Below are 16,395 nucleotides of genomic sequence, written 5' to 3'. Positions count from 1 at the left end.
GCGTTTGCCTGCCGAGAGTACCTCTGAACAGAGTGCAGGCAGTAATTTTCCGGTGCGACGTGTGCTATAAATAGTCTGTCATGTCCACTACAGGGACACTGACAGCTAGCTATGCAGTTCATCCAGGGATGCCGTGTGGTTGTCTGTGTTTGCACATTTATTAATATGCATCTCGGTGTCTTCATGAGTGTGTGCTTACACACCCTATGCATTCGTTTGTGTGTCTACCCATACTGCTTGTTTGTACACTTGGGGGAGGTGCATTCTGAAGGTATTGCAGTACCTCCCCTGTCTCTCTTTCTTCCTTTCTCTCTTTCTCCTCCCCGCTCTCTCTCTTCCCCTTTCTCCTCTGCCCTCTGGTGTATAGAGAGTCCTCCAGCAGTACCTGCTGCTGAATCTGTTGTCTTGTTTTTAGACTCTGTTATAGTCTTCAGACTCGCATGTATGTATCTCCGGCTTCTCATCCCACATCCCATTGAGGGAGGTAATAGAGGCTGGCCTTGGACAGGGGGAGCACGTGGATACGATGTGGGGGAAGAGGGAAGGAAAGGAAACCTGGAGAATAAAAGAGGAACATTTTAAGTCAATCTGCCAAGGCCAGCTGCTCTCCACTCGGCTACCTTCCAGAGCCAATGAAACCAGCTCCCAGCACCACTGTTTACACGACCAATCTCATTACACACACTCTGTCTGGTTGAAAGGGATGAAAAGGGGGGAGGGTCATTCCATGCCATTTCAGCAAGCCATGAAACCCGTCATCTCAGATTGTTCTGAAAGCATTTCTGTAGTTAGAAGCAGATAAGATTAGCATTCCTGCAACATTAATTTGTTGAACTATAATTTGATATCTGAGAAATTAAGCAAATTAATTGCACCCAAATTTGCCATTTTAATTTATAGGATTCATATAATATTCTATAAATATTGTACCTAACATCTGATTTGTAACAATGAGAAGACATAAGGAATTGTCAAAGCCACCCATGGACCCCCACAACTCCAACATCCAGTATATAGTATCAGTTCTCTGTCTGAGAAGTAGTATGAAGCTGCGGCTTGGAGTATTGCTTCCTCATCCTATGTCATGTATTCTCAGTGAATTTGGTGGTGATCCCCCCCCCCCCCCGAGATTTTTTCCCCCCAATGTTAAATGGATAGTTCACACAAATTACATTGGTTTCCTTATCCTATAAGCAGTTTACGGACAAGGTATGACAGCAATGGTACCTATGTTAGCATTTCTGTGGTTCATTTCCAAATCATCTATAAGTAACATCATTGAATTACTCAATCAATTATTAGATTCTTCAGGATGATTTGGACATAAAGCATGAAAGCGCTAATGTAAGTACAGTTGACTTGGATTTGTGCCACAAATGCAAAAAAGTTAGCAGTGGACAACAAAACCAACACATGGATTTATGTCATACCTTGTCCATAGACAGCTTACAGGGTAAGGAAACCAGTATGTAATTTTGTAATTTTGGTGAACTATTACCCCTTTAACATTGATGTGGGGGGGAGGGAGCTTTAAAAAATAAATCTCCCAGAACAGCACCATCTAGTGTTTAGAACCTGGTAATATCAAGATGTAGGATGGGACATAAACGTAAAACTTCAATGACTAATTTCTCTGAACTGTGAAAAAACAGCACCAAATTCACTGGGAATACATTACATACGATAAAGAAACAGTACTCCGAGCTGCAGCTCCAAACTACTTGTCAGACATGGAGAACTGAAACTACACCGAACAAAAATATAAACGCAACATGAAACTATTTCAAAGATGTTACTGAGTTACAGTTCATATAAGGAAACCAGTCAATTGAAATAAATTCATTAGACCCTAATCTACAGATTTCACATGACTGGGAACACACATATACATCTGTTGGTCACAGATACCTTTAAAGAAAAGGATTGACGTGGATCAGAAAAGCAGTCAGTATCTGGTGTGACCACCATTTGCCTCATGTAGTGCAACATATCTCCTTTGCATAGAGTTTATAAGGTTGTTGGTTGTGGACTGTTGTCCCGCTCCTCTTCAACGGCTGTGCAATGTTGCTGGACATTGGCGGGAACAAGAACACGCTGTCGTAGACGTTGATCTAGAGCATCGCAAACATGCTCAATGGTGACATGTCTGGTGAGTATGCATGGAAGAACTGGGAAATTTTCAGCTTCCAGGAATTGTGTACAGATCCTTGCGACATGGAGCCGTGCATTATCATGCTGAAACACGAGGTGATGGTGGTGGGTGAATGGTACGACAATGGGCCTCAGAATCTCATGATATCTCTGCATTGAAATTGCCATTGCTAAAATGCAATTGTGTTCATTGTCCGTAGCTTATGCCTGCCCATACCATAAGCCCACCGCCAACATAACATTGACATCAGCCAACCGCTCGCCCACACGGCCCCATACACGCCGTCTGCCATCTGCCAGGTACAGTTGAAACCGGGATTCATCCGTGAAGATCACACTTCTCCAGCATGCCAGTGGCCATCGAAGGTGGTCATTTGTCCACTGAATTCGGTTATGTGGCCAAACTGCAGTCGGGTCAACACGCTGGTGAGGATGACGAGCACACAGATTAGCTACACTGAGACAGTTTCTGACAGTTTGTGCAGAAATTCTCCGATTGTGCAAACCCACAGTTTCATCAGCGCTCCTGGTGGCTGGTCTCAGACGATCCCGCAGGTGAAGAAGCCAGATGTGGAGGTTCTGGGCAGGCGTGGTTACACGTGGTCTGCAGTTGTGGGCCGGTTGGAAGTACTGCCAAATTCTCTAAAACGACATTGGAGGAGGCTTATGACAGAGATATTAACATCCAATTCTCTGGCAACAGAGAATTCCTGCAGTCAGCATGCCAATTGCATGCTCCCTCAAAACACAAGACATCTGTGGCATTGTGTGACAGAACTGCACATTTCAGAGTGTGAATGACCTTTTATTGCCCCCAGCACAAGGTGCTCCTGTGTAATTATCATACTGTTTAATCCACTTCTTGATATGCACCTGTCCGGTGGATGGATTATTTTGGCAAAGGAGAAATGCGCACTAACAGAGGTGGAAACACATTTGTGCACAAAGTTTGAGAGAAATACGTTTTTTTGTGCGTATGGAACATTTCTGGGATCTTATATTTCAGCTCATGAAACATGGGGCACTACATGTTGTGGTTATATTTTTGTTCAGTGTATATACTCGTTGGGGTGTGATTGCCATTTCTTTGGATTCCTCATGCCTAACTCATTGTTAGAAAAAAGTTTGGTCCAAGTTTGGTCCAAATCGGATGTTTAGGTACTATATTTATTGAATATTATATTTATCCTATGCACCCAAATTGGCCATATAAATGTAATCAATTAGCTTAATTTCTCAGAGATCCAATTATATTTGAATAAAACAATGTTTCAGGAATGCTAATCTTATCTGTTGGTGAGTGTCGAAATCCTCTTGTGCTTTTTGAAGTGGAACGACCCAAGAGAGAGACATGAAGAAAGGGCCAGATGATGGTGAGTTTTGTCTGGAGTCCCAACAGTCTGTCCTTTAGGGGAAAGACAGATGCGGGAAAAAGAGGGAGAAAGAAAAACATGAGAGGAGGGGCTCGGGAGATTGCTGCTCTTGGCTGTGAAACACCTCCCCACTCACAGACAGGCTCTGTCTCCCCGCCCACTCCATTCTTGTGTGTGTGTTGTGTGCTGCAGATGTTTTTGCGTGGCGGCTGCTCTGGCTTTTCTGTCACCGCGCAGAGCTGAGAGGAGGAGGAAGAGAGCAGCGCAGCAGAGAGAGAGAGAGCGAGAGTGCGTCCGTGTGCTTGTGTGTGCTATGCAGGGATTGCGCTGTCTGGCTGCTGGTGATTTGGTAGGAGCTTTTGGTGTGTTTATGTAGACATCCACCATTCTGCTGTTGGTTGTGTGTTTAGGTCCGTAAGCCATCGAGGAGGAGCTCTCGTAAGGTAGATTGCATGCTGTTTGCATTTGACTGCTGCAGGAGACCGCCAGGAAAGGAGGGAGCGGGAACAAGTGAAAGAGAGAGCTGTTACCCTCAATGTGCATTGGTCTGTTTATCTTCTCTACTGCTTGCTAGTGTTTAGCTGTGTGGCTGATGCGGCATGTGTCTATGAGTCAGGCTGAAGCCATACTGTAAGTGAGGTCACAGCACTGTAGTGGAGGAGACAATGCTGGTAATGAATGTTCTCTCTGCGTAGGGGACGGACGGTGAGGTCAGCTGGGCTGCTGTGTTCTGAACATCAGACTCTGAATTCCTCTACAGCGGAGGAGCTCCTGGTGGCTTTGTTTCGGTTGCCTGGCGGGACAGAAACAACGGTCTGATTCAGTGTGGTCTGTGTCAGCCAGAGGCACAATGCATGTGTGAGCTGAGCTTGGCAGGTGGCAGGATTAGTGCTAGATGTAGTGTGACTGTGGACTGGACACAGACCATTCATTCACACATACTCTCACATACAGGAGAGTTAGGGACTTATCACTCGTTCGATTTCAGTCATTACATGCAGCATTAGAGCAGTGAGTGAGTCTGTTAGGCAGGCAGGCAGCTCTCCTTACACCTCAGGCTGCCATTCCATTACAGCAGTGTGCTTTTCGGGACTGAGTCTCCGATTTGCTTTTTGTAGCCAGCTGTGGAGCCCCTTGATTCTCATACCTGGTTTATGGTTGAGAGGAAAGGTATTCTATCCTTGGGGTGCAGAGGGATATAGCCCCTAAGCTATTTGAGAGAGTGAATTCAGCAGGACTTTGGAAGACAGGCATTGAGATTGAGATTGGTTCCGCTTGTAAAGCAAGAGCACGGCCATTGATAGGTATTGTGAGGGGTATAGTAAAGACTCAGTGGTGTGTGAAATTGGTTGAGGGATAGTGTGTGTGTGTGTGTGTGTGTGTGTGTGTGTGTGTGTGTGTGTGTGTGTGTGTGTGTGTGTGTGTGTGTGTGTGTGTGTGTGTGTGTGTGTGTGTGTGTCCGTCCGTCCGTCCGTCCGTCCGTCCGTCCATTCTCTCACGCGTAATGCTGTGCCCAGCGTCCTGCCTGCCTCTCCTAAGGGATCTGGCTCAGTGGCGCTGCCTGCTAGGGTGGCACCGCCAACATGGGGTCAGTGCAGGGGTCACTGCAGGGGCTGGGCCGGGGTCAGAGGTTGGGGTTGGGGGAATGACCCGGCCCGTCTGCCTCACCAAACCGCAACATGGGAGCAAGGTGAGTACCTTAATTTACTCAGCAATCTTTCAGACAGTTTAAACCTAGTCTTTTTACACCACACATTAGAAAGTCTAGATACTGCAATAATAGTAATAATAAATCATTGATGAACCTAGTCTTTGTCTGTCCCCTCAATTTTGTGTGATTCTTGTCATAAGGGGTCTCGTATGGAGCGATTTGAGTGCCAACATTGTATTTGAATTCCATAATTTTGAATTTGAATTAACTTTTTAGTATTTGTTTTATTTGTAATGCACAAATGTAATAATTTTATTGAGTGAATAACTGTATTAAGTTTTAAAATCAAATATTTAAGTTCGATATATTCTGTTTCAAAATGGTATATATTGCATTCATTGTCTATCAAGTTTACAAACAATAATTTCAAGTTCATCAACGTTTCATATATTCAACTTCTCAGATGCATTCGGATTCCGTTTTTAAATTCGGTTCTCTAAATTCAGATTCAAAACCACAGACAAAATCCTGGTACTTTCATAGCCAGGGAATGTAGAGGAGAACCAATATAATGAAATACTTACTGTGGTAAACAGAAGCTTCTTGTGAAATGTTGAATTTATTTTCTAGCATTTGAACCATTTTGGCTATGAACTATGATGATCCCATTCCTGGAAGCTAAGAGTCTCTGAAATATCTGTTCCCTATATGATGATCCCATTCCTGGAAGCTAAGAGTCTCTGAAATATCTGTTCCCTCTATGATGATCCCATTCCTGGAAGCTAAGAGTCTCTGAAATATCTGTTCCCTCTATGATGATCGCATGCCGCATTGGAAGGGAGTAACACAAAATAAAAACAATTTGGCCCACATAAGAATACTGTTGAATATTCCTGACAGTTTAGCCCTTCTAAGGATAGCCTTTCCTCTGCCAATGTAAACCTGCTCTTGTGACCTACTGGGTTCAAACTGGGTCTCCTGCCTCTCACAAGACTGTGTTAGCCCACTTAGCCCATAGCTTCCGGAACTAATCCCTAACACAATTCTACAGCAAGGTTACTCATCAAAAGAGCTTGGTTCATCAAACCAATTCAGTTACATTTTACCCCCTTTGACCTCATACTCAGATATCACGGCACCAATATAACTGACTGGGTTCGAAATCAGGCTTACTGCACAACAACAGCACTTTATTTTGCAAACAGAAGCAGAATGATCTGTAGACCCCATTTAATGAGAGGGCAACAGAGATGGTTTGGGGATCCATGCATGTGATGAACAACCTTGCCTGAGACCTAAAAATGTGTTAGTTTGACTGATTGGGTTCTAACCCAGGTCTCCTGTGCTTCAGACAATTCAAGTTTTCAGGTCTCCGATAAGTTACTTATCACAAAAGCATGGTCACCAAAGCTGCTGCTACATGGTCACGTGTGTTTTCGAAGGCAGAAGTCTTGCGGTTGAGTCTCAATATGCGATGAATCAGGGGAAAGCAGTACTTGCTAAGCAGACAATGTGATGTCCTTTACAATGGTACCCCTGGACTCATGTACAGTTGCGCTGGTTCAAACCACAGGGTTCTCTGTAGAGCGAGTTTAGGTGGTGAATGTAGCATATGGAAATCTGTGAAACTCATTAATCAGCCTGAAGTGTTGTCCCTTGCACTATAGTAAAAGGCCTTTTTCAATAGCACGGTGGGTTATAACTATGGTTGGGTGGTATTTAGATTTTCATATTGTCATACTGTCCTCTCATACCGGGCAATACGGTATTACCAGCTTAGTACACAAGGGGGCGCCCAAAAACACAAAGAAAAGTGGAGTTCTATTGCCCAGAATGCTGACAAAGTGACCACAAGTAATGTCGAATTTCAATGGAGGCTGCTAGCTCAATATGATAACGAGCGCAAACGAAAATAAAGAAATTGCTGAGACAGGCAATCCAGCTCATAAAGTTACACATCTATAGTTAGCAGCTACCAAATTGGCGAGTTTAGACATTTACAAGCAAACGTTAATGAGAGACCTTGAGAGACCTGTATCTGTGTGAAGTCTGGAGTTGCTAGGGCCTGCCTGCTCTGCTCAGTGAAGAGGGGAGAGGTGAAAAAACACAAGGAAATCAAGATGGTGGCAGCTGTACAAATAACGAATCCAAAGGACTTTGACTTCTGAAACACGGCAGAAAGCTAACACAAATGATGCCCCATTTGAGTCTCGGTATGAGCTGAATCACATGCACATTGGACCCACTCCACTTTGCCTACCAACAGATCTGCCATTTCCATCGCTATTCACACGGCCGTAACACATCTGGACAAGAGGAACACCTATGTGAGAATGCTGTTCATTGGCTAGTTTAGCGTTCAACACTATTGTTCCCTCCAAGCTCGACACCAAGCTCAGAGCCCCGGGTCTGGACACTATCCTATGCAACTGGGTCCTGGACTTCCTGATGGGCAGGCCACAGGCTGTGAGGACTGGCAACCACACCACCTCCACACGGACTCCAGCGGGTGGTGAAGACTGCCCAGTACATTACTGGGACCTTTTTTTATTTATTTTAATGTTTTACCTTTATTTAACTAGTTAACTAGTTAAGTTAAGAACAAATTCTTATTTTCAATGACGGCCTAGGAACAGTGGGTTAACTGCCTGTTCAGGGACAGAACGACAGATTTGTACCATGTCAGCTCAGGGGTTTGAACTTGCAACCTTCCGGCTACTAGTCCAACGCTCTAACAACTAGGCTACCCTGGGACCTTGCTCCCACCCATCCAGGACATTACTCAAAAATGTGCCTGATGAAGGCCCGCAGCATCATGAAGGACAACACACACCCCAGCCACGAGCTGTTCACTCCCTTACCATCGGAGCATGTGGTCTGATACCAACAAACTCGGAGACAGTTTCTTTCTACAAGCCGTCAGACTGCTGAACACTTGAACTGGACTGACAACCTGCACCGAGTCTCCACACCGTAGCACACATCCACTCACTCACACCCACACAGATATACACCGGGTATACAAAACATTAAGAAGAACTGGTCTTTCCATGACATAGACTTACCAGATGAAAGCTATGAACCCTTATTGATGTCACTTATTGAAGTGGATTTAACCAGTGTAGATGAAGGGGAGGAGACAGGTTTAAGAAGGATTTTTAAGCCTTGAGACAATTGAGACATGTATTGTGTATGTGTGCCATTCAGAGGGTGAATGGGCAAGACAAAATATCAAAGTGCCTTTGCACGGGGTATGGTAGTAGGTACCTAGCACAGTTGTTTGTGGCCAGAACTGCAATGCTGCTGGGTTGTTCGCGCTCATCAGTTTCCCGTGTGTATCAAGAATGTTCCACCACCAAAGGACATCCAGCTAACTTGACACAACTGTGGGATGCATTGGAGTTAACATGGGCCATCATCCCTGTGGAACACTTCAACACCTTGAGTCCATGCCCTGATGAATTGAGGTTGTTCTGAGACATTTACTTTGTTCTTATTTGTTGTTGCATTGTCGAGAAGGAAGCTACAAGTAAGCATTTCATTGGACGGTGTATACCATGTGTATCCTGTACATACCACTAATACAACTTAAACATGAATCAGGGGAAGCGGTACTGATTAAGCAAGCAGCGTGTCGTCCTTTACATGAACTTCCTGAACTTATCCCTATAGGCTGTAGGTAAGTGGACTAACACAGCTTTGTGACATTCTGGTTCGAACCCAGTCAGTCACGAGCAAGATGAAATGGGGAGTGAAAAGGCTGTTCTCAGAAGAGGTATGACAGGGCTACTCAACTATATGCTTATGGAGGCCAAAGGGTTCTCCTCTCATGGCATCAAGAGAATGTTGCTATATCTCTCATTTGGGGAAATGCTATTGCAGCCAGGGAAAGAGTGTGCGAGAGGGAAAAACAAGTGCATGAGAACAAGAGGGAATGGATCGTTACTGGTGTTCTAGCCGAGACATTTGATGCCTCTAACTCAATTACTAGGCTCTCACTGCTGGCCAATCTCATCCCAAACTTTTAGCCAGATTGCTATTGATCCTAGTGTGGGCAGAGGAATGGAGAGGTGTAGAGGCTGTGTACTGGGGCTGGGTTTGGGGGGAGGGAATGATTGAGAGGATGCAGAGGGCCCTCTGTGACCCATTCCCTGGCCGAGAGGGTAACGTAATACCCGTGGCCTGGCAGCTGGATGGTTTTTCGGGACACATGAGCCTCTGGGTACTCTGTTCAGCCTGAGGTCACTGCCTGTTACTGGAACTAGAGGAAGAGAAGAGGAGAGGACCACACCTGCTCTTTTTCTCACTCACTTTTTATTCCTCACCCGCTTCTCGCTTTTCCTCTGCTGTTCATTACGGTTTTTATTTTTGCCCTTCCTGTTTTACTCCCTGTCTCCCACTGCATCCTCTTAATGTCTCTCACCTTTCTGTTTTACTCCCTGTCTCCCACTGCATCCTCTTACTGTCTCTCACCTTTCTGTTTTACTCCCTGTCTCCCACTGCATCCTCTTACTGTCTCTCACCTCTCTGTTTTACTCCCTGTCTCCCACTGCATCCTCTTACTGTCTCTCACCTCTCTGTTTTACTCCCTGTCTCCCACTGCATCCTCTTACTGTCTCTCACCTCTCTGTTTTACTCCCTGTCTCCCACTGCATCCTCTTACTGTCTCACCTCTCTGTTTTACTCCCTGTCTCCCACTGCATCCTCTTACTGTCTCTCACCTTTCTGTTTTACTCCCTGTCTCCCACTGCATCCTCTTACTGTCTCTCACCTTTCTGTTTTACTCCCTGTCTCTGTTTTGTCTCTCCCTGTTTTACTCTCTCCCACTGCATCCTCTTACTGTCTCTCACCTCTCTGTTTTACTCCCTGTCTCCCACTGCATCCTCTTACTGTCTCTCACCTCTCTGTTTTACTTCCTGTCTCCCACTGCATCCTCTTACTGTCTCTCACCTCTCTGTTTTACTCCCTGTCTCCCACTGCATCCTCTCACTGTCTCTCACCACCTCTGTTTTACTCCCTGTCTCCCACTGCATCCTCTTACTGTCTCTCACCTCTCTGTTTTACTCCTGTCTCCCACTGCATCCTCTTCCTCTCTGTTTTACTCCCTGTCTCCCACTGCATCCTCTTACTGTCTCTCACCTCTCTGTTTTACTCCCTGTCTCCCACTGCATCCTCTTACTGTCTCTCACCTCTCTGTTTTACTCCCTATCTCCCACTGTATCCTCTTACTGTCTCTCACCTCTCTGTTTTACTCCCTGTCTCCTACTGCATCCTCTTACTGTCTCTCACCTCTCTGTTTTACTCCCTGTCTCCTACTGCATCCTCTTACTGTCTCTCACCTCTGTTTTGCTCCCTGTCTCCCACTGCAACCTCTTACTGTCTCTCACCTCTCTGTTTTACTCCCTGTCTCCCACTGCATCCTCTTACTGTCTCTCACCTCTCTGTTTTACTCCCTGTCTCCCACTGCATCCTCTTACTGTCTCTCACCTCTCTGTTTTTCTCTCCACCCCTCTCTCTTTTTCCATCCTCCTCACACTTCTCTCTCTGCCACATCTCTCCTTTTTTTGCTTACTCAATCCATCTTTTCTCATCTCCCTCCATTATTTTCCCTCCCTCTCTTGGTACATTCGAGAGAGAGATGGAGAGAGACTATCAGAGTTTGTGTCCTGAGTGTGGAGTCGGTAAAGTTAGTGCTGAGGGGACTTAACAATCACTCCTCCTCAGGGCTCTGTCTCAGGGGATCCACACAAACAAATCGCCTTCATTGCAGTATCCACACCCCTCTCATTTTCTCCATTCTGCTATGGCAACATCAATATGAAAGAAGTAGCCTAGTTGTGTTTTAATTTGTAAAGCACAATGACTAAAATGGCACTGAAGCACACTACTCCAAGGCTGTTATCCCAGACTCTGTCTAATTGACTGACCTGTAAAGTCTCATCAGGTTAGAGACCCATTAACAGAGGTAGCCTGTAGTCTCAGGACCAGGTGGTCTCTCAGCCAAATTTGATAACCAATGTTGGTTACAAAATGATTGCATCTGAGCTTGTAGAGTGTGCGGCTCTCCTTTTTATCCTTTGAGAGCAGCCATTTAGCAGGCTGATGAGTCTGCAGTCTCATGGCCTTTTATGCTGCAACACAACAAAAGGCCTGATGGAACAAATCCTGGAGGGAGGGCAAGACGGTCTCTCTACCTCAGAAGGAGAGCTTCCAAAGTGCCTCAGCCAGTCGATACCAACCCAGCCAGGGGGCCCTTTTTGGCTTAGAGTAGAATAGTCAGTTAGGCAGTGTGAGTGTAGCCTCTCTCTCTTCAGGCACAGCAGTGAGGAAATTGTCCTGGCAAACGGTGTCTGAGAAGCTGTTAAATAATTTACTGTAGCGAACTACTTTTAACTGTGAGAACAGGCCTGAATGTTCCACTCCTGCACTGCCAGTGAGGTAGTTTGTGTACTTTGCATTGGTCCTCTCCCTGGAGGAGGTAGTGGTGGGAGAGAAGCTGTGTCTCTCAGCTGAAAGGAGGTGGTTGGTTGTTTGGCAGGGTTTGACTGCTTCTGCAGGAGGTTGTCAGAAAATAGATGATCTAGGTGGAGTTCATGCAAGGCCCTCAAAGTTAATGGTCACACATCTGGGTACTTTATTTGATCATTTACCCAAATGTGAGATGGTTACATGTGTTACCTTCCTTTACTTGTCTAGTTAAATAAAAACCACTGACCAGCTTGTTTTTATCAGTAAAATATCATGTCAAAAGCTGTAAAAAAAACCACCATCAGTAACGAAGCTGACAGAATTTCAGAGCAGGGTGATACGGTTTAGAGCATATGTTTTGATTGGAGGTGAAACAACACAACTCTTCCCCAGAAGCTCCCCTCACTGGCCAAGCTCATTGCAGATGATGTGCAACTTAAATGTGGAAGTTGTTCAATAATTCAGCAGCCAGCGGCTGGGCTGGTCTGTGTGCCTCTCCACAACCCAGCCCCATGTCTCTAGACCTAGCCTCAGCCGTATCACCCCAGCCCCATCTCTCTAGACCTAGCCTCAGCTGTATCACCCCAGCCCCATGTCTCTAGACCTAGCCTCAGCTGTATCACCCCAGCCCCATCTCTCTAGACCTAGCCTCAGCCGTATCACCCCAGCCCCATCTCTCTAGACCTAGCCTCAGCCGTATCACCCCAGCCCCATCTCTCTAGACCTAGCCTCAGCCGTATCACCCCAGCCCCATGTCTCTAGACCTAGCCTCAGCCGTATCACCCCAGCCCCATGTCTCTAGACCTAGCCTCAGCCGTATCACCCCAGCCCCATCTCTCTAAACCTAGCCTCAGCCGTATCACCCCAGCCCCATCTCTCTAGACCTAGCCTCAGCCGTATCACCCCAGCCCCATCTCTCTAGACCGAGCCTCAGCCGTATCACCCCAGCCCCATCTCTCTAAACCTAGCCTCAGCCGTATCACCCCAGCCCCATCTCTCTAGACCGAGCCCAGCCGTATCACCCCAGCCCCATCTCTCTAGACCGAGCCTCAGCCGTATCACCCCAGCCCCATCTCTCTAGACCTAGCCTCAGCCGTATCACCCCAGCCCCATCTCTCTAGACCGAGCCTCAGCCGTATCACCCCAGCCCCATCTCTCTAGACCGAGCCTCAGCCGTATCACCCCAGCCCCATCTCTCTAGACCGAGCCTCAGCCGTATCACCCCAGCCCCATCTCTCTAGACCGAGCCTCAGCCGTCACCCCAGCCCCATCTCTCTAAGACCAGCCTCAGCCAGTATCACCCCAGCCCCATCTCTCTAGACCTAGGCCCCTAGATTAAACATTTTAATTAAAATAAGAGCGAATGAGCGAGGGGAGGAAGAAAAGAGCATTTACCCCAGCCCCATGCAGCCCCATCCCAAGCCAGCCAGTACCAGAAAGAGAATGCTTTACTTAAGATTTGAACAGGCCTGCAGAGTCCAGGCCCAGGCTAGATTAAACATTTTAATTAAAATAAGAGCGAATGAGCGAGGGGAGGAAGAAAAGAGCATTTACCCACTGGGCAAGTTTGCAAGCTTTTGTGAGTGTCAGAGGATTAGCCAACAACCCAGTTGGTTTTTCACTCCCTGGTTTAGAGAGCTAAATAGATTGTTTTGTAAATGCTCTGTAGCAGTGATTGAAACTCTGCATGACTCTGTAGCAGTGATTGAAACATAGTGTAGAGAAGTGATGGTAAAACCCCTGATGCTCTGTGCTGGTGTTATTACTCCCTTGAGTCTCTGTAGCAGTGATTGAAACCCCTGAGTCTCCGTAGCAGTGATTGAAACCCCTGAGTCTCCGTAGCAGTGATTGAAACCCCTGAGTCTCTGTAGCAGTGATTGAAACCCCTGAGACTCTGTAGCAGTGATTGAAACCCCTGAGACTCTGTAGCAGTGATTGAAACCCCTGAGACTCTGTAGCAGTGATTAAAACCCCTGAGGCTCTGTAGCAGTGATTGAAACCCCTGAGATTCCGTAGCAGTGATTGAAACCCCTGAGGCTCTGTAGCAGTGATTGAAACCCCTGAGGCTCTGTAGCAGTGATTGAAACCCCTGAGGCTCTGTAGCAGTGATTGAAACCCCTGAGGCTCTGTAGCAGTGATTGAAACCCCTGATTGAAACCCCTGAGGCTCTGTAGCAGTGATTGAAACCCCTGAGGCTCTGTAGCAGTGATTGAAACCCCTGAGGCTCTGTAGCAGTGATTGAAACCCCTGAGTCTCCGTAGCAGTGATTGAAACCCCTGAGTCTCTGTAGCAGTGATTGAAACCCCTGAGACTCTGTAGCAGTGATTGAAACCCCTGAGACTCTGTAGCAGTGATTGAAACCCCTGAGACTCTGTAGCAGTGATTGAAACCCCTGAGGCTCTGTAGCAGTGATTGAAACCCCTGAGACTCCGTAGCAGTGATTGAAACCCCTGAGGCTCCGTAGCAGTGATTGAAACCCCTGAGGCTCTGTAGCAGTGATTGAAACCCCTGAGTCTCTGTAGCACACCATAGAGAGAGGCTGGGCTATTCATTTGTACACAGACACACACACTCAGGGAGGGAGGGGGGTAGATAGTGTACAATCACTGTTATTGTGTTGACGGGCGAAGATTTGAACAATGGGTTTGATCCAAATGGGACGGTGACATGCTGCATTCCGTGAGGTGTGATCTGAGTGGTTTAGTGTATGTTGTTCATTTTTGGTGGCGCTGAGGAGATTTGTGTAAATGTTGATGGACAAGGGATTTCAATTCAATTAGCCTAAATTACATTAATTGGTGGCATGGGGCACACTACCAGAGGTCCTTATTTACCCCTCCCCCTCCCCCCCACACACACACACACGGAGTAGAGGAGGGGGGTGAGCTTTATCACCAAAGACCTGCCGACTGGATTACGGCACAAAATCCTGTCAATCAGTCATTAATAAAGGTGGATAAGAGGATCAGCTTCCCTGAGGGACGCCAAGGAAACTGACTGACCTCTACACAATTGACCTCACAGACAAACATTTGGGCTGATAGATGGAGAGACAAGGGATACAGAGGAATTTGCGTGACTGGATGCATTTGAAAACCCAAATGAAGTGACATTAAACTTACATTTTTTGTTGTTGTTATTAATTGGGACACTGATTACACAGGAATCAGTATTTGATTCTAACCCACATTTTTTAGCAGTTGTGTGTCTTTCTCCCCTGAGGTTTCTCTGACCCAGCTGCTCTTTTCATAGTGCATGGTTAAAGTCGGTCATGCCGTTATTCAGCCAATCGGTCCAGTGGGTCCTAACATAGCCATTGATTTGTGGGAAGCCTCCAACCTGCCACACAGATTAATATTTAATATTATAAATATTGAAACTTACCCCCTGGGGCAGTTTTACTGGAGCAGAAACACAAGCACCTCTCACATGTCACCCCACTTCCTCCTCCTCCCTCGCATCTTTGCACCCTCCCATCCTTTCAACCCTAGAGCTTCAGATGAAAGTGAGCTAGAGGACACAGCACATAAGCCCTGTTGGAATGCTTAGAAAAATGTGTCCTTTGTTCTTACCTTGCTTTGAGTAATGACTGATCTAACGGAACTGAGTGGGTGATGGATCGATTGCCACATTTGCTTCAATTCCTTCCATGTTGCTTCAATGAGGTCAGATCAGTGATCAACATGAGGATCTATGGAAAGTAGAACGTGAAGGAAGGAAGGTGTGTTCAAACAGATGTCTTATTTAAGAGAAGCTTCTAAATGAGGACAGTTACCCAATCCTTCTGTAAACAGCCTCCCAGTCTACCTCCGTCTATGGAGCCTGAAGGTTGGCCCGATTTCTACCCCAATTCAAATTGTCCATCATAGACCGTATGGTCCTATCTGTTTCTGGCTAGGTCCCATATTGACCGTAGAAGGTTGTGTTGTTATCCCTGGTTGTCTCCTGTAAGGGGTCTGGGTGTCCTTCAGGTTGTGACTCCAGCTCTAGTTCCTCAGAGCCCCTCTCCCTGCAGCCTTATCCAGGCCAATCAGCCAAATCCTTGCTGATGACACCACGGTTGTAGGCCTTATAACCAATAACGACAAGTCAGCCTATAGGGAAGAGATAAGTGAACTGGCATTGTGGTGCCAGGACAACAACCTCTCCCTCAACATCAGCAAAACAAAGGAGTTTATTGTTGACTTCAGGAAGCAGAGGAGGGAATACTCCGATCCACATCAACGGGACTGCAGTAGAGCGAGTCAGCATTTTTAAGTTCCTTGTCATCCACATCACAGATGACTTGAGATGGACCAACAACACCACCACTCTTGTCAAGGGGGCACAACAGCGCCTCTACTTCATAAGGCGCCTGAAGAAATTTGGCATGCCACACCGGGTCCTCCAAATACTACCACTGCACCATCGAGAGCATCCTGACGAGTTGCAGTACATCACTGGAGCTGTGTTCCCACCCATCCAGGGCATCTACTTAAAACGGTGCCTGATGAAGTCCTGCAGCATCATGAAGGACCCCCACACACTCCAGCCAGAAGCTGTTTTAATTTTAATTTGATTTATTTCTTAAAATAAATTGACCCTTAATTTAACTAGGCAAGTCCGTTAACAAATTCTTATTTTGCAATGACGACCTATGGGTCGCCCTATGGGATCAAACCAGGGTCTGTAGTGACACCTCTAGAACTGAGATGCGGTGCCTTAGACTACTGTGCCACACTTTCTCTCACACACACCACAACTGCTGCTACC

General features: G+C 46.4%; 1 protein-coding gene across 2 annotated transcripts in view; it reads left to right on the top strand.

Annotated features, from left to right (window-relative positions):
* Positions 1-16,395, top strand: part of LOC124009966 (E3 ubiquitin-protein ligase Siah2-like) — a 52,270-nt gene that overhangs the window by 30,605 nt on the left and 5,270 nt on the right. Inside the window, exon 1 of one of the 2 annotated variants that reach the window (XM_046322246.1) lies at positions 4,970-5,214. The exons of the other annotated variant lie outside the window; for it this stretch is intronic. Coding sequence (XP_046178202.1) covers positions 5,029-5,214 — 186 coding nt within the window. The 5' untranslated portion in view covers positions 4,970-5,028. Of the gene's footprint in view, positions 1-4,969; positions 5,215-16,395 lie in introns of those variants that run through there. 2 annotated transcript variants of the gene reach the window in all.

The sequence above is a fragment of the Oncorhynchus gorbuscha genome, linkage group LG02 (assembly GCF_021184085.1).
Source record: "Oncorhynchus gorbuscha isolate QuinsamMale2020 ecotype Even-year linkage group LG02, OgorEven_v1.0, whole genome shotgun sequence".
Classification (NCBI taxonomy): Eukaryota; Metazoa; Chordata; class Actinopteri; order Salmoniformes; family Salmonidae; genus Oncorhynchus; species Oncorhynchus gorbuscha.
Note: the sequence above shows the minus strand (reverse complement) of the source record. Positions and strands in the feature narration are given on the sequence as shown.